Genomic DNA, 26,580 nt, shown 5'->3' on the forward strand with positions numbered 1-26,580 from the left:
CAGCCACACTGTGCGAAAACGTTCATGCCATAATTACATGTCACTTTGTTGTCCGACCAACAATTCATGGATAAGTTATACTGAGTTTATTCTCCGGCAAGGCATTGTTCAGGGTTCATACAACGTGTTTCTTGTGCTATCCCAGGAATAGAATACAAATGGCTGCTAATTGGAGGTTGTGCAACCGGCTCTCAAAACAAACAGAGCCAAAGACTTCAAAAGTTCTGTGACAAGGTAGGCTGTGACTTCGTTGACTTGTGCCATAGGGTTGAGAACTGTAGGGTCCCATTAAATAGGTCATGTTGTGGTGGTCCCTCCTGCTTTTATTTCTTCATTTGTTGTCCTCAGTGTTGACGTACTGCGTTGCTACACTGGCTGAAAAATGGGGTTTGTGGATTCTGATACTGACTACTTTAAATGGTGTAGCCACAGATGCACAGTTACATTTTTCACTACTTTAATTTCGCTGTTCACAACCCCCGAATAACACACAGTTATATGACCAATGCACTATTGTTTTATTTCCGATAAGCCTCATTATTAGTTTGCAGGTGAAACTCCCCATACTGCTACAATAGTTTACTGTTGAACATCTACGAGCAGTAAAACCTAACCACAAAGTTGTTCACAGTTCTTGAAGAATAATCAGGTACGTGTGAAGCAGACATGTCACTGTTTTTACACATAGCCTAATTGTTTAACACTTATTCCATAGTTAATTGTTGTTGTTCTAACCAGCACAGGTTACTCATCTGAAACTCGGCCATGGACTGACTGTCTTGTGATCAAAAATCGGGCCCTTATATATCATCACAATAATTGGTACTGAAACTACACATTGTTCGAAGTTAAATTTACAGAAATTACAATTAAAACTTAACTTATTAAATTAACTGAATACATTGAGAAATTACGTCTTTTTAACAGTTCTTCTACTACAAGGGTTAAGCTAAATTATTTGTTTAAATCATGAAATTAAGAAATATAATTACAAAAACTATACTTTTGACAAAACTGTTGATTACTTTGGAATTAATGAAGGGCTGGCTTTGCTAACATGTTTTCAAAGAAGCCAAATAGATACTTTAAGAGTACTAGCATTTCGTTTCCCAAATGTTTTTAATTAGTAGAGAATTTATATTGGTTTATATGTCAACGGTAGAATTTAAGTTACGAAACAATTAATGATTTCACCCTACAATGATAGATAATAAACAGTAATAGTCAAAATGAATTAGAACATCAATTACGTACATAAAACTAAGCACAAAATTACATCTGGTGTTATATTCTTTAAAACAGAGGACCAGTCTTTCTGTATTATGGAAATGCAGATTATATTCACATATGTTAATGGTAAATAGTTAAAAGTAACAAAACGAATTTAAGGAGGGAGATGCCAAAACAAGAGGGGAATTAAAATGATCCCAGCTTGCTTCGTCACAACGTGTGCACTACATATCAGAGTCTGCTACTCAGGTAGGTACAGAAAGCTAGTTGAAACCTGAAATTGATAACAGTGAATTTAATGGGGAAAATTTAAATGTGTTTCAAATGAATTGACAAATGGTAAATGGAGGTGGTGTATTTGTCACAGAAACTCAAATCCACTGAGATACAAACTGAAGCTACATGTGACATTTTATGGGCAAGACTCAGTATCAGTGGTGGGTTTAAATGATAAATGGATCCTTCTATCATCCACAAGACTCATCTCCTGATGTAACTCAAAACTTTAGAGAAAATCTCAGTTCACTTGTACATAAGTTTCCCAATCCAACTGTAATTATTAGTGGAGACTTCAATCATCCAACAGTTAATTGGGAAATTACAGTTCTGTTAGTGGTGGGCGTGATAAGACATGCTGTGAAACTTTACTAAATGCCTTCTGTGAAAACTACATGATGTAAATATACTGGATCTAATGGCAACAAACAGACCTGACATCTTTGAGGGTGTCGACTTTGAACCTGGTCAGTTATCATGATGTGGTTGTGGCAACAATGATCACCAAAGTACAAAGGACAACTAAAACAAGCAGAAAGATGTATATGCTCAGCAAAAAAGATAAAAAATCGGTAGTGTCATATGTCAGTGAGGAACTTGAAACTTTCAGCACAGGTCAGCAGCTTGCAGAGGAACTCTGGCCCAAGTTTAAAAGAACAGTCAACCTCGTACTGTATTGATATGTACTTATTAGAACAGTTCACAATGGAAGATTCTGCACAATAGCTGTAAAACAAAGCGAAGGGCTATAGATAGAGATATGCTGAATGAAATGTGTTTGGCTGTAAAGAGAGCGATACGTGGTGCCTTCAATGACTACCATAGCAGAATATTGTCAAATGACATTTCACAAAATCCAAAGAAATTCTGGTAATTTGTAAAGGCTGTTAGTGGCATCAACGTTAGTGTCCATTCCCTAGCGAATGAGACAGGAACTGAAACTGAAGCTAGCAAAGTGAAAGCTGAAACACTTCACTCCATTTTCAAATGTTCCTTTACAGAGGAAAATCCAAGACAAATGCCATAATTTAATGCTCATACCACTCAAAAAAAGAATGAAATAAGTATTAGTGTTGGTGGTGTTGAGAAACAGCTGAAATCATTAAAACTGAACAAAGCTCCATGCCCTGATGGAATCCCTGTCAGATTCTGTACTGGATTTGTGGTTGAGTTAGCCTAACTGTAGGCTGTCATAGATCCCTTGAACAAAAAACTGTCCCCAACTCTTGGAAAAAGGCACAGGCCACACATATCTACAAGAAGGATAGTAGAAGCAATCCACAAAACTGCTGTCCAATATCCCTGAAATTAACTTCTTGTAGAATCTTAGAACATATTCTGAGCTGAAAAATTTTGTCACCCATGCGCGCGACAATAAAAACTCCGTAACGAGGTAAGAGTTTTGTCACGTGTTTGTTCGCAGGTCAGTGTACAAAAATGTCACCCACTTGTAACATCATAACATGTCCGCATCTAAATACACTGGCTTAGCAATGAGGAACTAAAATTAAGTATACCATTTGGATATGAATTGGCAACCAGCTACTGTAGAACAAATATTAAACATGGTGGTGTATCTGTATATGTTAAAAATAGTGTGAACCTAATCTATGAAGTTATAGATGTAAGTGGACTGTGCATAGGAGCAAAATTTGAAGCTGCAGCCATAATGTTGCCAAGCCAAGAAATTATAATAGCTTCAGTATACCGCCCCCCAAAACACAATGAAGACCTGTTGGTGGGACTTCTGGAGAAACTGATACTTTTGCTACTCAAATGCAAAAACTACAGAGTACTAATATTTGGTGATATCAATATAGACATTAGGTTTAAGAATAGAAAGGTTAATCACTTGCTAAATACATTAAGATCCCTTAACTTCAGTTGCGTAAATGGCAAACCCACAAGACAGGAAGCATGTCTAGATAACATAGGTTGTAGTTTTCATCTAAACAAAACAGAATTCAACACAATCAAGCTAGGCATTTCAGGTCATGAGGGACTATGGCTCAGACAAACTCTTAACAATAAAGCATCTGAAACTTCCACAGACTGTAGAAAAATTATAAGACCAATTAACGAATGAAAGGTAAACAAGTTGAAAATAAATTTAATATAATAAGATGGGATAAAATAATAACCACTGCAGGTGCAAATGAATCTACCAACAAATTTCTAGAACTGTTAATTGAAAATTTTGAAGCATGTTGTCCTAAACACTGCAATAAAATATCAGAACAAAATCGTTACACCAAACCACAAAATCTAAAAAGCTGGTACACCCCATATCTAAGTAGAATAAGAATCATAATGCTACTCTATCATGATAGACAAGGAATGCTGACAAGGAAATGTACATGAAAGTGAAAATATTTACAGGTCTGAAATCAAGGCAGCTAAGTGCAAAGCAAATGGTACATATATACTGAACTCAGTAAATAAATACAAAGCTGCATGGGAAATTACTAAAACAGAAACTAACTGTGATGATAAAGTATGCCAGACTTCAATTCCACCTGATATTCTAAAAGCGCATTTTGTCAGTCCTCAATCAGATAACAGCATAATGGAGAATGTGAATAAGGCAGAGGCACTGCTGCCAGAAATGAAGAGTAAGCAGACAGACAGCTTTCACTGGACTTGTGTAACCGTGAAGATGGTCAATGAATCAATAGCTAGGCTAAGTAATTCTAGAGCAGAGGGTTACTATGGCCTCTCAAATTATGTTATCAAATTCATCAGAAATCAAATTTAACGCCACTGCCTAAAATAATCAACAAAATTTTAAATGAAGGTAATTATCCAGAATGTTTAAAAATATCTGTAATTAAACCAGTACATAAGAGAGGAGATATTGCACCACCAGATAACTATTGACCAATATCACTTATACCCATAATATCAAAAATAATAGACTACTGCATGCATAAACAGTCAACATTTTGAACATAATAATATACTCACCACCTCACAGGATGGTTTCAGATCTAGCCTTTCTGCAGTCAAAGCAGCTGAGAGTATGGTAGCAAAAATATACAATTGTTTTGAAAATAAAGATATTATCTGTGCAACATTGTTGGACCTAAGGAAAGCTTTTGATATGGTCTCCCAATAATCTCATAAAAAAACTCTACGACTATGGAGTGAGAAAGAACGCTCTATGCCTAATGCAGTCATACTTAGACAATAGAAAATGGTTAGTTAAGGTAAATAATCAAATGCCAGAATGTCTCCCATTTGTAAAGGGTGTACCTCAAGGATCAGTTCTTGGACCTTTCCTATTCATTATTTATATAAATGATTTACCTGCAGTTGTATCATGTGATGCAGTGCTATATGCTGATGACACAACACTCATCACATGTGTTACCAATCTTGAAAAAGTGCAACACAGATGGCAGTGGCAACGGAGAGGTGCACTACTTGGTTTGAGGCAAATGTACTGCAGAAGAATGATAGTAAAACTGAAGCTATTGTATTCAATCTGAATGCTCCCAGTCATGGTAACAAAACAGTAAAATTGTTAGGATTTCATATAGATCAAAAGCTCAGCTGGGATACTCACACAGGGAAGATACGAGGAAAATTGGCACGTGTCATATGCCTGCTGTACAAGCTGAGGAGCAGTGTCAGTAAAGAACTTCTGTTATATGCGTATTTTACATTCTTCCATTCGCACATGAGTTATGGAATACTATTATGGGTCAATTCCGTAGGCTCAAAATTAGTGTTTAAATGGAAAAAGAAAGCCATAAGGTGCATAGCAGAACTTAGCCCATATGAATCATGTCGAGATTATTTTAAGAAACTAAAAATGACAGTGCCTGGCCTGTATATTTACAACTGCCTTGTCTTCGTTAAAGAAAATCTGAGTAAATTTGACTTAAGGAGAACCGTTAATGACCATAACATAAAAAGTGGACATACAATTAATATGCCATATGCTAGGCTTGCAAAGACACACAACAGCTACAAATATTTTGGTCCTGTCTACTTCAACAAATTACCTGAAAATGCCCTCACAGTGGCAGTAAATAAATTTAAAACTAGTCTTTCGAGGTGTATCAGAAGTAAAGTAATTTACTGTGCTCTAGAGTTCCTTGAGTATGTGACAAATGACCCACTTTCCTTATGAGAATGAACTATAAATTAACTGAAAACTATACATATGCCATACTGTGCAACTATTTTATTACTGTTTCATGTACTTATTGTTAATTATCTGTTTGATTATTTATTTGTCATTCACTGAACTATGTAGTTTGTTTACCTTGTAACTGACCTATTAGGAAACTTCTTGTTTTTATTTATACTTGCACAAATATGTATTGCATCCATCCTGGATTATTATATTGCAGTTAGTAAAATTTATCATGTCAAAGTTTATAGTATTATTATTGCTGTTATTATTATGTAAACACTAACAACATCAATTGCATGTAAATATTCTCAACGGTGGAATAAAACATTTGTATTTTTTAAATATACATCTGCACTGGAAAAGAGTGACAAAACAGTCTCCGTGACAAAAGTCACCTAAGCACATTAGCCTTAGAATGTAATGTATTGTTGAGGTTGAAGTGTTCATTGCATGTGCTGTTGTTTCTGTTGAATGTTTCAGTAGGCTATGTCAGTTTTTTGTTTAGCTTCCACAGAAAAATCATTATTAAAGTTTCCATAGATAATCAGACATCTGTTCTTTTTTGATAATTTGTAAAGGAGGTATTTTAAATGTTCTAGTAAAGTTTTCATGTCAACTGTCAGGGGTCCTGTACAAACAAAATTTCTCGTTCTGACTAAAAATTGTATGCATACATGTTCAGAAAATTTCCCAAATAACATGGAATCTTCAGAAATATTTTCTTCAATCATCGGAAGAAGGGTTTCGAAATCAACAGGACATATTCTTAAAATATATATATATATCTCTGTACATTAAGTAAATGTTTCTATGCATTTAGAATGCTCAAAAACTGCTGCAGTGATCAAACAGTATTGTGTACATATTATGCATATATGCATAGTCTTGTGTGATATGGTGGCATATTTTGGGGCAACGCTCTTTTATTATTCAAAAACGAGCGATAAGGATCATCAAAGGAGCTGCACCTAGAGATCCATGTAGGGAATTTTTCAAGGAATATAAAATCATGACACTTCCATCCATTTACATCTATGAAAGTATATGCTTTCTGAAGTCTCACCCCCAGTTTTCTTCTTTAAACAGTGAGTTCCATGACTATACAAGAAGACAGAGTAATGACTTTCACAGAGAAGTGCATAAAAAAGCCCAGTGCAACAAGAGTGCAATATACCACCTGAAAATTCTCTACAGTGCTCTACCCTCAAAAATTAAAAGGATTCAGAAGCTGAGCAGTTTTAAAAGTGAACTCAAAAGAGTGTTAATTAGTAAAAGTTTTTACAGTGTTAGTGAATACATGAATTCTTCAGAAAGATAGTGTGCCTTCACTTATCTTATAATTCACTCATATGCAAACTTGTGTTGTGGGGTAGACTCTCTTATGTACACACAAAAATTAATTAATTTGTCAATATAGAGTGTTATAATCATTGTTTCTTGTTGCTGTCCAATATACACAGAATATATGTAACTTATTTGTGTCCTATATTGTTACAAATTTATATCATGTAAGCTATAATTGTTTTTGCCTATATATTTAATTCAGATTTGTTCACTGATATTTTTTACATAATATGTTGTTATTCATATTTTTTCTGTATGTAACACATGACAAATCCCATATCGTTGTACATCATAAAACGGGTGCTCAATAAATCAAATCAAATCCATCCTCTTGTTTTAATTTTTACAGGGAGATTCAAAGTAACTGAAAAGCCTCCAGAAAATAGAGTTCTCCTCTTGTAACATTTTCTTTTGTTTTGTAATATTAAATTTGTTATGCATAAATAAAACGCACATAGAGCAATTTCTTGAGGCATCACGTTGTGATTTGTGTATTACAACTGCCTCCACAGGTGTGGAAGCGCGACTTCGAGAGCGGCCGCGACACAGTGGAGCGCGACATCCGCTAGATACCAGAACTTCATTAATTGTACACCTAAGTTAATCTCTGGACTGATAATTTTTCTAGTGTATGATATCTTTTCGTAAATACAGTTATTTTTCTAAGCTGTTTCGAAATTTAGTTTCATCGAAATTGAAAATTCGCGCCCTATAGAAAGAACAGATATGGGCTGCTTGCCATATATCTGTTCGCTTACCAGTACTCAAGCGGGATACACGTCACCGATGCTAATTGCAATTTTTTTTTTCAGAGTAAAGTAGTTTAATGACAAGCATCTTGAAAGCAATTAACAATATGGAAATAGAGGAGGGAGGCTTACGCAAAGGAAAGTGCAAACTGTTACTGGTACTGAAAAAAGTTTGAGATCTTACAAATCATTTGACATTAGGCATAACCGTTTTCAGTAGATCTGGCTCTTTTATGAAGAATGTAGGAGCTCTACATAGGGCTATAGTATCAAATCAGACCAAATATCACAATGTGTGCTTCAGAAACCGTGTAATTAATGGAAATTTCGTGTTTTCAGTTACAGGAACCTTTGTCATGGCATCACAGAATGCTCTCGTCTCTGAGTAGAAATCGTATTTTAAACGAACTTAAGTTGAACATCACGTAAACACTTGTTAATAATCGGGAGACTTGAATCTGCTGACGATCTCTAAAATGCTGCGAGGAGAAAATATGTTTGTTAGCTAATACCCACATATATAATTCGGGACTAGAGTACTGGTACTTGTACATGAAAGCTGACGTTTCCATAGTACCCTTCGCTGTTTGATGCGTCGCTAATGGAAACAAAAATATTGTCAATAATTCCCGGTATCTAAACAGTAAGAGGTGAAAACGATTACTTCGTGTAGTTCGTAAAGGCAATGGCTTCAGTTAAAGTAGTACCCTCCCGCAAATCGACAAATAATGTTACTTCCAATAAATCTGTGCTAGTGCTCAGCAGTTCCGAGCTCAATAAAATAAAAGCACATATGCAATGGGCGCATAAAGGCATCGAAGAAGCGGAGAAAGAAAAAGCGAAAAAAGACAAAATAAAGGCGATATCTAAGGCTTTGGCAGAAGAATGGCCTAATCCCTTGAAGGTATGTATTTTTACAAATATGACACAAGCGCGGTGGATATAGATTGATGACTATCTCAACACAAATATGGCAGACATGGATTCTGAATTGTAGTTGTCGGAATTGGTTCAAGTAAATTAGTTGGCCTGTATCTTCATCTGGATAAACTAGAAATAAAGGAACCATCGTGAGACTCGCGTGATTGGAAGGCTTGAGGAGTGTTGAAATAAATACCGCAGTGCTTCTGTAAGACATTGGTCACGCGTAGTTCCTTTGCAAACATTATTACATTCGTGGCACCGGTAAATTAATTTCATTGTAGTTTGAGAGCATCTTAATTTAGGCCTATCTGCGATGTAATCCATCAACCTACAAATATTCTGTTTGGAAGCAACAATGCATTAAAGATCTCTTAAAAGTGCCTCGTTTTGGTACGATTTATGGTGAAAAAATACCAAGAAGTGTGACGTAGCTGCGAACATTATCGAAATCAGTGTAAATGCGACTTCAATACAAACAATACCACTACAGTGCCGGTATGATAACATCGATATGCGATCGCGTTATGTTGATGAGAGTATGGGACCACAATATCTACGTGTTTCCTGGAGAATTGATATTAGCCTATTTAATGAACTCGACAAATTTTTCGAGAGGACGAACCGTAATGTCATCATCCATGAAATTGGTGCAGTAACTGAAATAACAAAAGGAAAACTGGACATTACATTTACAATTAATTTTTTCTAATAAAGGCGCGTAAAAGTTCAAAAATTCACTGTCCTTAAAGAGTTTTTGAGGACCCTTGGATTTGTGGGAATCCTACATTATTTATTTATTTTATTTGGCTTTTGCGCTACACAACAGTTATACTACACAAATGCTTACGGAATGCTTGGAACAGAGTTGTCCATGCAGTTAATAGCTTACCTGAATCCTTTGCTCCGTTCCGAAAATAATTTATATGTATTCACAAATTGTTAATGCATTCTTCTTGTACTGTGTCTATTTCCATTTTCAAACTTCGGTGCAAATCATCATAAACATTATAAAATAGCAGAAGAGAGCAAGCGATCGCGATTTATTTTCATTTGTAGGGCTTTCTTTTATTTATGTGTAAGAACAAAGTAATCAGTTAGAGCAATGCGGGGATTTATTTATTTACTTGTTTGTTTATTTGTCAGTATAAATCTCTCAGTGCATACACTGTGTGCAAGATATTGGATAGTTGGCAGAAAATCTTTTTTACTTGTTTGTTTTACAACTTGCAAACACTTGTCACCGAACTTTTTATAACAAAATAGCAGAGTATCTGGAGTTTCCCAGATATTTATTTGTTCCAATTTTCCGTTAAAACTTTCGTCAACAAGCCTTCTCGATCTACAGGTCTTCCACCTGTTTTCTCACAACCTGCCCTTCTACCTCCTGCCTACTCATACCCTCCCTCTTCCATCTCATAGCCTCGCCCTCCTCCACCTGCCTTCTCACACAACATTGTTTTTCCTCCTGCCCACTATCCACCTCCTACATGCCTCCTACACCTCTCCCTACAACTCGTTGTCTCTGTCCATCTACTACTTCTCCTACTCTTTATCCATCTCCCCTACCTCCACCCCTCCCTCAATCGTCGTCTGTCTACTTTCCTGGCACCCCCCCTCTCTCTGACCACCTCCTCCGCCGCCCCCCACCCCCTCTCCCAGTCGAATTCCTTCCCCATATCACCCACTTCCTTCTCACATTTTCCCCTCTCCCTGTCCATCTCCTCCTCCCGACTTTGTCCATTTCCATAACTCTCTGTTTCTACCCATCTCCTTCAGCCTCTAATTCTGTCCATCTCATCATCCTGCTTCCTTTGTCCACCTTCTAGTGTCCCTTTCTCTGCCTGTCCCTCTTCTCCTCACTCTTTCTCTGTCCATGTCCTCTTCACCCCTCTCTCTCTGTCCATGTCCTCCATTCTCCTCTCTCTGACTATCCATCTCCTCCTCCTCTCCTCTTCTCTCTGTCTGTGCAATTCCTCCACTTCCCTCTCACTGTCTGTCAATGTCTTCCTCCACCTCTCTCTGTGTGTCCATTTCCTCCTCCACCTTTCATTGTCATCTCAATCCCCTTCTCCATCCATCCGTCTCCTCCTACCCTCTCCCCCTGTACATAATCTCCTCCTCCCTCTCTGTCTGTCTATTATAGTGAATACATTCAAAGTGGATTATATACTGTGCATGTAAAACTTGTTACTCCTATAAAAAGTATGAGTTACATGTTTTTGCACATGAGACAGCGGGACACTTCGATCTTCACAATGAATTAAATCTGTTTCCTTTAACAGATTGCAGAAGAAAAAAAGCTTGAGCAGAGGAAAGAAGCAGAAGAAGCAAAGGAAAAACATTATCTGGAAATACTCAAAGATAAAGCAGAAGAAAGAAAGAAATATTTGAAAGAATGTAAGAAAAAACTATTTTTTAATAATGACATTATAAAGACACTTCATGGAGCCCTCCTTCTTTCAGAGGTATGGTATAGTATAGTGTGGCTAGCATGCTGTGATGTACTTCTCAGTTTGCGACATGAGTTACAGCCTTAGTATATCAAAGCTTTTCCTGTAATTTCAAACATGACAGTCATAATGTAGCTAAGCTTGAGAAATTTAATGGTAGATATAAACACTTACACAAAAATTGGAGTAAGCCTTTACAGTTTTTGAGAGTGCAGAAAGGATAAAGCTATAGAGTCTCTGAAACGGGACACAAAATGTGTGAATAAGTGAGAACACAAAGTGAAAAAAATCTGACATTTCAAATTATACTACACTACTGGCCATTAAAATTGCTACACCAAGAAGGAATACAGATGATAAACGGGTATTCCTTGGACAAATATATTATACTAGAACTGACATGTGACTACATTTTCACGCAATTTGGGTACATAGATCCTGAGAAATCAGTACCCAGAACAACCACCACTGGCCGTAATAATGGCCTTGATATGCCTGGGCATTGAGTCAAACAGAGTTCGGATGGTGTATACAGGTACAGCCGCCCATGCAGCTTCAACACGATGCCACAGTTCATCAAGAGTAGTGACTGGCGTGTTGTGACGAGCCAGTTGCTCGGCCACCGTTGATCAGACATTTTCAATTGGTGAGAGATCTGGAGAATGTGCTGGCCAGGGCAGCAGTCGAACATTTTCTGTATCCAGAAAGGCCCGTACAGGACCTGCAACATGGAGTCACGCATTATCCTTCTGAAATGTAGTGTTTCGCAGGGATCGAATGAAGGATAGAGCCACGGGTTGTAACACATCTGAAATGTAACGTCCACTGTTCAAAGTGCCATCCATGCGAACAAGAGGTGACCGAGACGTGTAACCAATTGCACCCCATACCATCACGCCGGGTGATACGCCAGTATGGTGATGACGAATACACGCTTCCAATGTGTATTCACTGTGATGCTGCCAAACACGGATGCGACCATCATGATGCTGTAAACAGAACCTGGATTCATCCGAAAAAATGACGTTTTGCCATTCGTGCACCCAGGTTTGTTGTTGAGTACACCATTGCAGGCGCTCCTGTCTGTTATACAGCATCAAGGGTAACCGCAGCCATGGTCTCCCGAGCTGATAGTCCATGCTGCTGCAAACCTCATCGAACTGTTCGTGCAGATGGTTGTTGTCTTGCAAACGTCCCCATCTGTTGACTCAGGGATCGAGACGTGGCTGAACGATCCATTACAGCCATGCAGATAAGATTCCTGTCATCTCAACTGCTAGTGATACGAGGCCGTTGGGATCTTGCACGGTCTTCCGTATTATCCTCCTGAACTCACCGATTCCATATTCTGCTAACAGTCATTGGATCTCAACCAACGCGAGCAGCAATATCGCGATACGATAAACCGCAATCATGATAGGCTACAATCCGACCTTTATCAAAGTCAGAAATGTGATGGTACGCATTTCTCCTCCTTACACGAGGCATCACAACAACGTTTCACCAGGCAACGCCGGTCAACTGCTGTTTGTGTATGAGAAATCGGTTAGAAACTTTCCTCATGTCAGCACGTTGTTGGTGTCACCACTGGCGCCAACCTTGTGTGAATGCTCTGAAAAAGCTAATCATTTGCATATCAAAGCATCTTCTTCCTGTCAGTAAAATTTCACATCTGTAGCACGTCATCTTCGTAATGTAGCAATTTTAATGGCCAGTAGTGTACTAATAGGCTATTATGGTGCCAAGAGGAGCAGAAGATAAACAGAAAGATAAGGAAGGCATAAAATTATGGGACAGAATTACTGGGCATTACTAACCTTCACCAAATGAAAATTTTAGTACTTTCAACAGACACACATAAAGCACCATGCCATCTTCAATCAAGAAATAGTGAGAACAGAGTGAAGAGTAAAGATTAATCAACAGAGGGAGACAAATGAAGTGAACAGTGTAGTTAAAAAGAAGGAGAAAAAGGAGGTTTTTTTTGAGGGAGGCTGGGAGGGGGTGGGGGGGAATAATGAGAGAGGGGTGAAGTATTGTAAAAAGAAATAATCTTCTTCTCCTTCCTTGTCTTCTTTCCAGCACTTATAGGTCTTATAGACCAAACACTGCATCAACGATCTGCTTCCATCTTCTATCTCTCGCTGTCTCTCTCCATCCTGTGGGGATTCCTAATGCTACGGCATCCTTCTCTATGTCTCTATGTCGGTCCAATGGTCTCGTTGTGTAGAGAGTGCCCTCAAATGCCTTCTTAGGAATTCTGTTAGTTTCCATTTTAGCCACATGCCCGGCCCATTGCAGTCTCCTATTTCTTAATTTCTGTATGACACTGGACTGCTTTGTTAACTAATAAATTTCAGTGTTCTTTTAAACTCTCCATATGCCATTTTCCAAAGCAGGTCCCCAGATTTTTCTCATCATTTTCTTTCAAAAACATTCAATTTTTTCTTCTTTCTTGGTAAGAATCCAGCTTTCCAGTACTACTGCGCAGATGATGGTGTTATATACATCTTCATTTCAGTGATGACTGATAAAGCTTTACTTTTGAGTGGGCTGTTTAGAGCATACAGACATCTTGATCCTGAGACTATTCTCTCATTTATGTCCAGAGTTATGATATTTTTACTGTTGAAGTGCGATCCAATGTATTTAAATTGATGAAATTTTCTGAATCTAGAATGGTGGTCAATTTCAAAGTGTGTATTTGGGTTTATGACTGGAAGTATTTCCATATATTCTGTTTTTTATTTTGCTGGCACTGTGCCTGAGAGATCTGTAAATGTCCTTCAGCTCTTCTTGTTTTTCACTGAGTAAGACTATGTCATCTGCGTTTTCCAGGAATTTTACTTCACTGTGTTCAAATCGGAGGCCATTGAATAGCTGTATATTACTCTTTCGAACCACTTTCTCTAATGCTAGGTTGAAGAGCTCACATGAAAGAGCATCTGCCTATCGTAAGCCAGTTGCGATTGGGAAGTTGGGGGATATGGATCCTCTGAATTTCACTACTGCCTGTGAGCCATCCATGCACAGTTGTATCATCGTAATGATTTTATTGGGCATCTTAAATTCTCTTAGAGTATTGTAGAGGCTACTACTGTGGATACTGTTATGGGCTCACTGGGCATAAATGAACAGACAGTGGATGTTTTTCTTAAATTCCCACTGTATTACTGCTGTTACTCTCGATCATTGCATAGTTGAATGTTATGTGAGGATCAGTGCAATTTAGCATTTCTGAGAAATACTCTTTCCATCTTGCTAGAATGTCTTCCAGCTGTGTTAGGATGTTTTGATTTTTATCTTGTATGAACAGGTTTTCACTTTGATAACCTCTCTTACTGTTCTTTGTATACTGAAACAGCTTCGTTGCGTCTCTGTTCATGCTTTCCACATCTCTAGATTCCAAGACTCCAGTTAGATACTTCCTTTTCTCTGTTCATAGAATTCTTGCTGCCTCTCTTCTCACATGTTGAAGGTCTTTCTCCTGACCTCATTCTCCATATTTTGCAGCTGCAGCATCCTGGCTTTTTCCTCTTTTCCATGCTCTCTGACACTTTTCAGTGAACCATTCCTGTTTCTTCAGTTTCTCTTTCTTGCCCAAAGTTTTCTCTGTTGCATCTGTTACTACTATCTTTATTCTTTCCCAAGCATTTCCAACACTGTTTTCCTCCCCAACTTCTTGCAATGCTGTAAACCATTTGGTAATTTCAGTCATGTAGGTTTCTTTAACAGATTCCTTCAGTCATTCTACATTGAAATTACCTTTTGATGTGGATTTTGGTTGTTGATTCCACATCATGTTGATTTTTGTTCTTCCTACCACTAGGAAGTGATCTGAGCTACAATCTGCTACTCTGTACATTCTGACATCTCTTATGGATGAACTACATGTTTGGTATGTCATAACATGGTCAATCTGATTTACAGTTTTGCCATCTGGACAGCACCATATTACCTTTGTGAATTTCTTTGTGAGGGAACATCAAGGAGCAAATTCTCATATTCTTTGACAATGCGAATTTTATCATTTTTAATCCATTTTCGTTTGTGGTGGAATGGTTGCTATGTTTTCCTGTTGTGGGGGTGCACATGTCCTTTTAACCTGTTTTTGCATTAAAATCTCCTAGGACAGTTCACATATTTCTTGTTGGAATATTTCTGGCTACCCTACCTAATTTTTCATAATACTCATCTTTCTTATCCTCAGCTGCATCTTCAGTCGGTGTATGAATATTTATGAATGTTATATTGTACTACTGGTGTTTAATGGTGGTAAGACATTCTTTTGTTAGTCGGATGGAATTCCTTAACCATATTAACAATCTTGTTCTTGACAGAAAAGCTAGTACCAAATTCATGCTGCTTTTCATCTCCGCCATAGAAAATGACACAATCATCCTCCATGTGTATCCCTTCTCCAAGCCACCTAATTTCCTGTAGAGCTACATTGTCTGTCTTGTATGTTTTTAATTCAGATCTTAAAGTTGCTGCCCCAGCTGGTTTATTAAGACTATGAACATTCCATGTCCAAAATGTGCAATTATGTTTCTTTTTCTATCTCATGAATTCCTGTTCCACAGCCTAGGTCTGTTTCCTTTAAATCCATTATCTGAGGCATAATATTGATGTGAGCCAGTATGTATAAAATGCTCTGGCCACATTAAGAGTGCTGTGCAGGTTAAACTTGATGATGGGGCTGCCATCTCACAGCTTCCAAGCTTGCTGAGTAATAGTTTGGATTACCATTTCCTAGGCAGACTGCCTTTCCCAGACTCCAAGCTCTGCCTGCTCTGTAGAGACATCTTCTGCCTCTTCTGCTGTTGGAATGTCATCTTTCATCTGAGACACTGACATCTTCTTCACTGGTTTTGGTCCACCCCAGGTATTTAATTTCTCCAGTACCCACCAGACGTGTCTGGCCAAGCACCTCCTATCCTCCACCTGGGGGTTGCCCAATAGGGGACTAGCCACCAATTATGGAAAAAGAAATATTAAGAAATTTAATAAAAATAGCAAAAAAATAGAAAAGCAACTGTATGTTCATGGAGGTCAAGTTGAGAAAGTTACCAAGTTGTAAAGATATGCTGAATGACAAATCCCTTTGTTCAGAGTTTAGAGAAACTAATATCTGGTGGAAGGATTCAGATAGCCCATGTCATCTAGCAGACACAGCTTCCTTGTGTCATGCCATAGGCATGTTCAGCACATGGATGCTGCCAAAGTGGACAGTTTTAATATGCCCAGTTATTTGTTCAGTCATTTTAATGGTGGTTGTGAAATGGACCAATGTTAGTAGATGGTTGACATTGTAGGATTTATCAGTGGTTGGATAGATGTAGGCGATGCTCCTCCTCTCTCCTCCCCCCCCCCCCCCCCCCACTCTCCCTCTCTCTCTGTCTCATACACACACACACACACACACACACACACACACACACACATTACTTTTTTTTCCATCTCCTTTTTCTCACAGATTTTAATTATGCTATTCATTTTTATTTTTACTCTTCTTGATTAATCTTTACTTCCCACTCTATTCTTAACATCTCTGGACTGAAACTGACACAGTACTTGTTGATGTTCTATCTTTGACCTCCAACTCTCTCTGATATCCCTTTCTCCCTTCGTCTTTGTCTCTCTGTGTCCTCACAATAGGTGTATCTCTCTCATCTAGATTTGACTGATTTGCCCTTCCTTTTTAACTGTCCACAACCTATCATCCTTTTCTCTCCAAGGAAGGAAATAAGAAATCCAAAAGTTTGGGTACTTTAGTGTACCTTTATTATGCATCTATTGGCATTACTAATTTTATAGTTTGTCAAGTGAATTTTCCTTTCAAATTATACTGACAGTATTGTCATCAAAAGAGTTTTGATAGAGGCTTTGACTTAATAGTTTTACTTTCATTTGTGTGAAGTAAACGGTAGTGAAGTCAGTGGGTACCTTCATTATCTAACCCATCATTTCCAGGCCAAGGTGAAGAAAGTAGGGCAAGAGACTGTGATTGTCTCTGTATCTGAAAAGCTGTTAACAGAAAATATTTCAAAGGCAGAAAAATTCTAGGGATGAAATAAATAGCTGTGACCTCATTGTCAGTCAATAAGACAAGGACAGTGCCAGCAGTATTAAGAATGCATTGGACTATGGAAGGCAGAATGTAAGACCTACTCAGTTTCTTGCTTTCCTTGCTTTATTCCAGTTTTTGGGAAGTACAGTGAGCAATCAGTCATGTTAAATTTCTAAATTATTTTATTTTTGTCACTGGGTGCCATCCAGTCACTGTTTGCTGTAAAGTGGGAGGAGAAGTCATTTATGCTATCTGTCTGGCATTTTGTAAATTTGCTCTGAGTGTCCTTAGACTGTCACTATTTATGTGTTATTTTGTGTGTTTCTGAAGTAAAGGAAGAGAGATGTGTAGCATTACTTGTTTAACAGTCCTTCATCTGAATGTTCCAGCAAAAAGGAACACAATGCAGCTGTTAGAAATTGAATGAAAATCTGGAGAGTGCTTCACTGAATGCTGGTACAAACATATTTAAATTTTATACATAATTTTATCATCTTACATACTAATATGTTAATGTAGAAGACATTTATGATAGGGGGAAGCTTATGTATTTACGTTAAGAAAGAACTACAGTTCAAAGTTAGAAGTGGTCTGATTTCCCTGAGTGAAGAAAAATAATTCTGAGTGCTAGAGATAAGTGAACAAAATAAAAAAAAGTATGACTAGACTGTACATGTACATGGGTTATTCACTAAGTTTTAATTATCACTCCAGAAAAATAAAGTTATGAATTATTTTTGTTTGTTTGTGGGTACATGTTTTCTGTCCCGATACACAATGAAATCTCTATGTCACAACACGGTAGCATGCCACTAGAGGGGCCAAAAGAAAATGTCATGACCCTTTGATTAAGTGAAATATCATGAGAGGATTGGTAAAACCTTGTTAACAGATCACTTTGATCAAATTATAAAACTAAAAGTATCTGCAGAAAAGCAAACTGAAGTAGTTATTAGTTCCAGAAGAATTAATTCTATGGTCAAAAATGTGTGAATTTGCAACGTAGTTGGCAAACCAGATACAGGAGGAACTGCAGTAAATAACACAGGTGAATGAAATATTCAGCAACTTTATGTCTTTACTGAAATTAAAATTTGTAAGCATTTCATTAGAGAATTGAATAAAAAAAAAACCTGTGTGGGAGAAGTTATCAAAGATGCTCAACAGAGGGAGTTTTATCTCAAATGTATAAGAAAAATTTCTGGTTGATGCAGAAAAATACCAAATGATAAGACTGCAAAGAATGTGTGTGATAAAAGCAAAGCAATATGCGGTATAGCCTAACAAGAAACCAGTAGCACAAAGTCAAAACAGATTAACATTGAAGTCAGTAACCTAGCAATCTTCACATGATAGCTTCCCTGAATACGGTACATAATACACTCCTGGAAATGGAAAAAAGAACACATTGACACCGGTGTGTCAGACCCACCATACTTGCTCTGGACACTGCGAGAGGGCTGTACAAGCAATGATCACACGCACGGCACAGCGGACACACCAGGAACCACGGTGTTGGCCGTCGAATGGCGCTAGCTGCGCAGCATTTGTGCACCGCCGCCGTCAGTGTCAGCCAGTTTGCCGTGGCATACGGAGCTCCATCGCAGTCTTTAACACTGGTAGCATGCCGCGACAGTGTGGACGTGAACCGTATGTGCAGTTGACGGACTTTGAGCGAGGGCGTATAGTGGGCATGCGGGAGGCTGGGTGGACGTACCGCCGAATTGCTCAACACGTGGGGCGTGAGGTCTCCACAGTACATCGATGTTGTCGCCAGTGGTCGGCGGAAGGTGCACGTGCCCGTCGACCTGGGACCGGACCGCAGCGACGCACGGATGCACGCCAAGACCGTAGGATCCTACGCAGTGCCGTAGGGGACCGCACCGCCACTTCCCAGCAAATTAGGGACACTGTTGCTCCTGGGGTATCGGCGAGGACCATTCGCAACCGTCTCCATGAAGCTGGGCTACGGTCCTGCACACCGTTAGGCCGTCTTCCGCTCACGCCCCAACATCGTGCAGCCCGCCTCCAGTGGTGTCGCGACAGGCGTGAATGGAGGGACGAATGGAGACGTGTCGTCTTCAGTGAAGAGAGTCGCTTCTGCCTTGGTGCCAATGATGGTTGTATGCGTGCTTGGCGCCGTGCAGGTAGCGCCACAATCAGGACTGCATACGACCGAGGCACACAGGGCCAACACCCGGCATCATGGTGTGGGGAGCGATCTCCTACACTGGCCGTACACCACTGGTGATCGTCGAGGGGACACTGAATAGTGCACGGTACATCCAAACCGTCATCGAACCCATCGTTCTACCATTCCTAGACCGGCAAGGGAACTTGCTGTTCCAACAGGACAATGCACGTCCGCATGTATCCCGTGCCACCCAACGTGCTCTAGAAGGTGTAAGTCAACTACCCTGGCCAGCAAGATCTCCGGATCTGTCCCCCATTGAGCATGTTTGGGACTGGATGAAGCGTCGTCTCACGCGGTCTGCACGTCCAGCACGAACGCTGGTCCAACTGAGGCGCCAGGTGGAAATGGCATGGCAAGCCGTTCCACAGGACTACATCCAGCATCTCTACGATCGTCTCCATGAGAAAATAGCAGCCTGCATTGCTGCGAAAGGTGGATATACACTGTACTAGTGCCGACATTGTGCATGCTCTGTTGCCTGTGTCTATGTGCCTGTGGTTCTGTCAGTGTGATCATGTGATGTATCTGACCCCAGTAATGTGTCAATAAAGTTTCCCCTTCCTGGGACAATGAATTCACGGTGTTCTTATTTCAATTTCCAGGAGTGTATGTGCAAACATTTCTTCTCCTTGACAAAAAAGGTGACAAAAAATATAGAGAATCATAGAATAGTTTCATTGCTGTGATTTTTTCAAAACTAATAGACAAAACTAACTTCTTTAAAAAGGACAGTTGGTTTCATGTCTTAAAATGGAACAAAATATTACAAAATTAGTTTTAGAATCTCTGAATGAAGAAGAATTTTCCTACACCTTGCTAAAGCATTTTGCACAGTTGATCTCAAAATAGTTCTACATAAGCTTGAATCTCGGAGTCTAAGGTGACAGTAAATAAATGGTTTTCCTCTGATCTACCAAAGTGCAGTAACTAGAAATTTTCTTAATATCAGTTGACTCGGCATACATACTGAAATGTGCTTCAGAACCCAGTTATGCTAATATTGAAGTTCCTATAGGGAGAGTATTGATCCATGGGTGTACTGCTGGTTCGTAGTGTCCCATGGGCACATTATTTTGGCAATCAGACATGTCGTCAACATTAAGTGCGCTGATGAACTTACCTCCTGAGGGTGTGCGGCCAACTTAAATCCCCTCCACCCTTGAGCTGTTTGCTTGACGATCTGCACCCGGAGCTGCGCACCGGTAGTCGTGGAGATGTTAGCATCGGTGTCTGTGGTAGTGTTGATCTATGTGCTCTGTTCACCCTGGTTGCTAGATCATGTTGTTTGCTGAATGTCCTTTTAACTAAACTCAGTGCTGGTCCCCAAGCCTTGCTAATATTATAGCTGTGCTTTCAATTGATGAGACTGTCCATGGTACAAATTTCTATGGCCTCCCCAATGTCACTGTCCTAGTATTTGGAAGTCTGCCAAGATCGTGGTATGTTTGTTCTCCTTCACATGATTATTGGACAGCCCGCATCTCGTGGTCGTGCGGTAGCGTTCTCGCTTCCCACGCCCGGGTTCCCGGGTTCGATTCCCGGGGGGGTCAGGGATTTTCTCTGCCTCGTGATGGCTGGGTGTTGTGTGCTGTCCTTAGGTTAGTTAGGTTTAAGTAGTTCTAAGTTCTAGGGGACTTATGACCACAGCAGTTGAGTCCCATAGTGCTCAGAGCCATTTGAACCATTTTTGATTATTGGACAAACAGTGCTCAGTGACTGCACACTTTTTGGGATACATCAGTCAATTGTACCTGTGGTGTTTTTTGCAATGATCTTCAATGGTGTGCACTGTCTGTCCAATGTATGTATTTCCACTTTCACACACAATCTGGTATACACCACGCTTCCACAAACTGAGATCATCTTTGACACTTCCCAATATGCTCTTGTTTTATTGGGCGAGGCAAGAAACATTTTTAGTCCATGCTTCTTCAATATACATCCAGTTTTTTTCCAATAGTTCACCACTGTACAGTATAGAGGTAGGGGCTGCCTCTGCCTCCATGACTTCATCCATCTCCACAGGTTGAACTGTTGTGATGGGGCAGAGAGCTCATCTTATCTGCCATTGTGGGTACTCATTTTTTTTGTAATACAGTTCTGTGGTGTTCCAGGTCCTGGGACACACTCAATGTGTGTGAAATGATGTGCATCCTGTGTACTAGTGCATTTAGCACCCATTCCTCTGCTAAGGATGGTTCCAGTTGTCTGCGTGCAAATACAGATCAGTGTACATTTTCTTCTGATACACGCCATTGCCCAGGATGCCACCAGCTCTTCTCTTGACCATGAGGTCCAGGGATGGTAATCTTCCTTCTGCTTCAGTCACAATGGTGAATTTGATGTTGGGGTGCATGGAGTTCAAATGTGTGAGGAGGTCAAGTAGTTTATCCATTCGATTGGTGCCAAATGATGAATGTATCATCCACATAACAGAAAACAAAAAGTGGGTTTCAATTTGGTCGACAAGTGGGTTTCCTCCTCAAAGTACTCCATATACAAATTCGTGACTACAGCAAACAAAACTATCTGGCAACCAGTGCAGACAGAGCACCCACATCAGCTCTACCACAGATGTTGATGCTTGCATCTGCTTGACTGTCGGTGCACTGCCGCAGTTGATGACTGCCGATGGAATGGCTTGTGGTGGGAGGTGATGTACGTCAGCTGCACACCCTCAGAAGCACAGTTCATCTGCACATCTGGCAGTGGCATCATGTCTGATAGCCAAAATATTTTACCTGTTGGACATTATGAACTGGCAGTACATCTGTGGACTTTTCGATCAACAAATACACCCTGAAGAATCACATCATATACTTTTACGGGGAAGACATATATTGCAGCATGAAGAAATTTGACAAGCTGCTCCACCAGAGGTGCCATTTTCTGAGTGCTCTTGTTTATCTGTAAAGATTGCTAAGGTCATAAATTGCACTAGTTCTGCAGCAGCCAGCAGAATTAAGAAGCACGTCAGCCTTGCCTTGGTATATGAGAAGATGCACTTTAGTTGCTGGGACGTTGAGTATGACTCTGAAGAATGATTTAGACTACATTTACAATTGGTCAGTCATTTTGATTTCTGGGCCTGGGGCTGGATTGATGGTGTTATCTGGGCAGCAGCTGATGCTGCTCATCGGAAGGTCACAGGATGTCAAATATCAAAATTCTCACATCTTTGTGACAGACGATCACTGGAAGCTCCACGCGAGATGGTCATCATTCTGACTGACATGAAGCTGAGTAGTAATGTGGTTTCGGTTCTGGAGAAGGGTGTTAACTTTGCTGCCATCCTAAGTTCACACTGGTCATGCACATCATCAGCACAGCTGAACAGGTTGCGTTTCGGTTCTGGAGAAGGGTGTTAACTTTGCTGCCCTCCTAAGTTCACACTGGTCATGCACATCATCAGCACAGCTGAACAGGTTGCAGCATGACTACCACCTGAAGCAGCTGGAGGAGTATGTTGTGAAACCTGCCATGCACTGATGAAAATTAAGCCTGTGAAGTCGAAAATTACCAACAGAGAGAGGGTTGCTACATGGGACTTGAGAGAGTGGCCTGAGATTGTTGTCTTACGTGTGACAAAGGCAATGCTACTGTTGTTCTTTCCCACAAGGACTACATTGAGAAGATACAGAGACTGCTAGATGATTACTCCTACAAGAAGATCAACACTGACCCCACAAAGAAGGTGGAGAACAAGATCAGGGCTCTTCTCAAGGATGCAGATTTACCAGAAGAGGTCACTAAGAAATTGTTACCTCAAGGACTGTACTACCAAGACTTTATGTACTCCTTAAGCCCATGAAGATGGGTTACCATTGCGCCCCACTGTTAGTAACATTAAGGTTCTTACATATTTGCTGGCAAAATATCTGAAGGAAATACTAAGACTTTATGTGGGTAAATGCCCTCACCGCACTTGGAACTTTATGCGTTTTGTAAAATGTCTCAACAACTTCAGGGTGAAAGACACACTATCCTGGAGTGTTTTGATATCATTTTGTTATTCACCAGAGTGTCTCTATGAGAGTCACTAGAGCTTATTGGTCAAAAATTTGATCATAAGACTACTGATCTTTTCAGACATGTCCTGACCTCCAGGTATTTTCTCTATAATGGAAATACTATGAGCAAATGGAATGAGTTGCAATGGACATCTCACACTTCCCTGTGGTCATGAATTTTTATGTGTACTTCGATGAGAAAGTTCTGGTGTCATCCAAATGGAAACCTACTTGTTTATGTGGATGACTTGTTCGTCATTTGGCCCAATGGAAGGAATAAACTACTTGACTTCCTTACACATATGAATTTCATACACCCCAACATCAAATTCTCTATGGAGTCCAAAGCAGATGGAAGATTACCATTCCTGGACATCATGGCTAAGAGAGGAGCTGATGGCACCCTGGGCCACTGTGTGTATCAGAAGAAAATTCACACTGACCTGTATTTGCTTGCAAACATCTGTCACCACCCTTTGCAGAGGAATGAGGTACTAAAAACACTAGTACACAGAGCAAGCACCATCTCAGATGCAGAGAGTCTACCGCAGGAGCTGAAACATGTCAGGACTGTTTCCAAAAAAAGGGGTCACAGAATGGCAGATTGGGTGTGCTTTCCTCCTCACCACAATAGTTCAACCTGTGGAAACAGAAGACGTCATGGAGGAAGAGGCAGCCCCTGCCTTTATGCCATACACTGGTGCACTGCTGGGAAAAGCTGGATGCATATTGAAGAAGCTCTGAGTAAAAAGTATCTTTTGCCTGCCCAATAAAACACGACCATATTGGGAGCTGTCAAAGCTGATCTTAGTTTGCGAAAGTCCAACGTATACCAGATTCCATGTCAATGTGGAAAGACATATATTGGACAGACATTGCGTACCATCAAAGATTGTTGCTGAGAACACTAGAGGCACACTTGACTGATGTTTCCCAACAAGTCGGCATCACAGAGCACTGTTTGTCCAAGAATCATGTGATGGAGTATGAATGTACCAGGATCTTGGCAGACTTCGAAATACTGGGACAGTAACATTAGAGAGGTGATAGAAATTTGACCAGGGACAATCTCATCAACTGAGACTACAGCTATAGTCTTAGCAAGGCTTGGGAACCAGCACTGAGTTTAATTAAGAAGACATTCAGAAAAAAAAAAAAAAAAATTGTCTGGCAACTAGGGCAAACGGGGCACCTACATCAACACTACCAAAGGCCCTGATGCTAGCATTTCTGTGACTGCCAATGCATGGCTGCATTTGTGGACCACTGAGTGAACAGCTTGCAGGGGGAGGAGATATGTCAGCCATGTGCCCTCAGGAGGTCAGTTCCTCAGTGCACCTGATGGTGGTGACGTGTCTCATCACCAAAATATTGTGCCCATTGGAGACTATGAACCAGCAGTACATCCCTGGACTTTTTGATTGTAATAATTATAGATGAGACACAAAAATATTTGGAGAGAAAGCATATAAGTCATTTGGAATAGTCAGTAACTGGTCAACAAACAACAAGGTAACTCTCAATATAAAGATGACCAGTCAATGGTATGAACTTCTGTGAAGAAAAGCATAACATAATAAGAACATAAAGAGTGCATCTAGTACAAAAACTACAGCTGTGTATATTAATCACCACCTAAAATTGGATCAGCATATTAGAGTACTTAAAAGCAATTAGCACAGCATTTGGTGCCCTGCAATTACTATCTACACTTTGATATGGACATTAGAACAATGTAGTTCATAAACATCAAGTTTGTCATGACAACAGAAAAGCCTTGGGTTGCAAATGCTTGGAATGTGGGCACTGTATTCAAAATTCAAGGAAGGGCAATTAGAATAATGACCAATAGTAAAGGGCTGAAGCATACAGATATTTTAATAATGGAATGTTTTGATAGTTCTGAGTGACTACATTTTCAAATTACAGTTTTTATGAAGCCAAATATTTAGAAGTATGGCGCAAATAACTCCATATATAATCACCAAAGTGTAGTTAGGAATTGCTTATACCTAAGTAGAAAATATAAAGTTAAGACCCAAATCACATTTTATCGAAGAGTAAATTTTTATAGCAAACTGACAAAGATATAGATGATGCATACAAGTCTAAAAATGTTTCAAAATATATTTATTAAATGACATTTTTTTTCTCAGCTGAAATGTACTTACAATAAAACTTACAATTATTACAAATAATATTAGGAAAAGGATAGATTGCTACTCACCCTAAAGGTGACACATTGAGTTGCAGACAGGTAAAGTGAAAAGACTTACATTACAGCTTTTGACCAAAGCTTTCTTCACAGAAGGAAACACATACACATATTCACACAAGCAAGCGCATCTCTCATACATACATGACTGCTACTGCTTGCAGCTCAGCAGGTCATCTTTACAGTGAGTAGCAATCTATCATTTTCCTAATATTGTTGATATTCCAACCTGGAAGTCGACTGTCTAGTATTTCAAATATATATTCACATTTGAACATTAATGAAGTATCCAAAGATGATGATATATGTCTGTAAATGCAATACTTTCTAGATTGTAAATTATATGATGTAATGGAACGAATAATGTGCATCAACTGAGCAGACTTTTGTGTCATTTGCGATGTTTGTATAATACTTCTGTTTCAGTTGTATAAGGGAATATATTTCACCTTGCAGCTAACAAATATTTTCACTAAGCGGTCCAGTTCAAAAGCAGTACAGCTACAATTTCAGTCTAAACAATTCATTTCTTTCATTTTGGGTTGTACAAGTAGTGTGTCAACACCATGACTTTTGTAAAAGGTGTTCTACATACAAAAACAATGGAGTTTATTCACAGCAAGAGATATACATACAAGATGTTACAAGAAATGGCATGAACTATCTTTAAGTTCTTATTCCCTATCATAGTCCAGTCCTAAGCATATTGGTGTCCTGTCTACTCAAATAGAGTCTACCAGAATAATATCAGGGCCAGTACAATAACATTCACAGCACCCACTTCACTGCTGGCATCATAACTGCTTAGTCTGGGTTATACACATGAGTCTGTCTTGACCCAACCAGAGAGCACACCTGAGGGTCAGCACCATCTGAGTAGTAGTGTCCCTCGGGCAGCAACTGTTGCAGGAGATGCAGGCAGTTCGTGCTCCAGAGGAGCCACCAGTGGGTAAGGCATCAGGTCTGTACACATGGGC

General features: G+C 39.5%; 1 protein-coding gene across 1 annotated transcript in view; it reads left to right on the forward strand.

The window, feature by feature from the left end:
* Positions 1–8,425: 8,425 nt before the first annotated feature.
* LOC124775795 (protein CFAP210) overlaps positions 8,426–26,580 on the forward strand; it is a 183,414-nt gene continuing 165,259 nt past the window's right edge. The window contains exons 1-2 of the mRNA XM_047250626.1: positions 8,426–8,644; positions 10,947–11,129. Coding sequence (XP_047106582.1) covers positions 8,426–8,644; positions 10,947–11,129 — 402 coding nt within the window. The remainder of the gene's footprint in view (positions 8,645–10,946; positions 11,130–26,580) is intronic.

The sequence above is a fragment of the Schistocerca piceifrons genome, chromosome 2 (genome assembly GCF_021461385.2).
Source record: "Schistocerca piceifrons isolate TAMUIC-IGC-003096 chromosome 2, iqSchPice1.1, whole genome shotgun sequence".
Classification (NCBI taxonomy): domain Eukaryota; kingdom Metazoa; phylum Arthropoda; class Insecta; order Orthoptera; family Acrididae; genus Schistocerca; species Schistocerca piceifrons.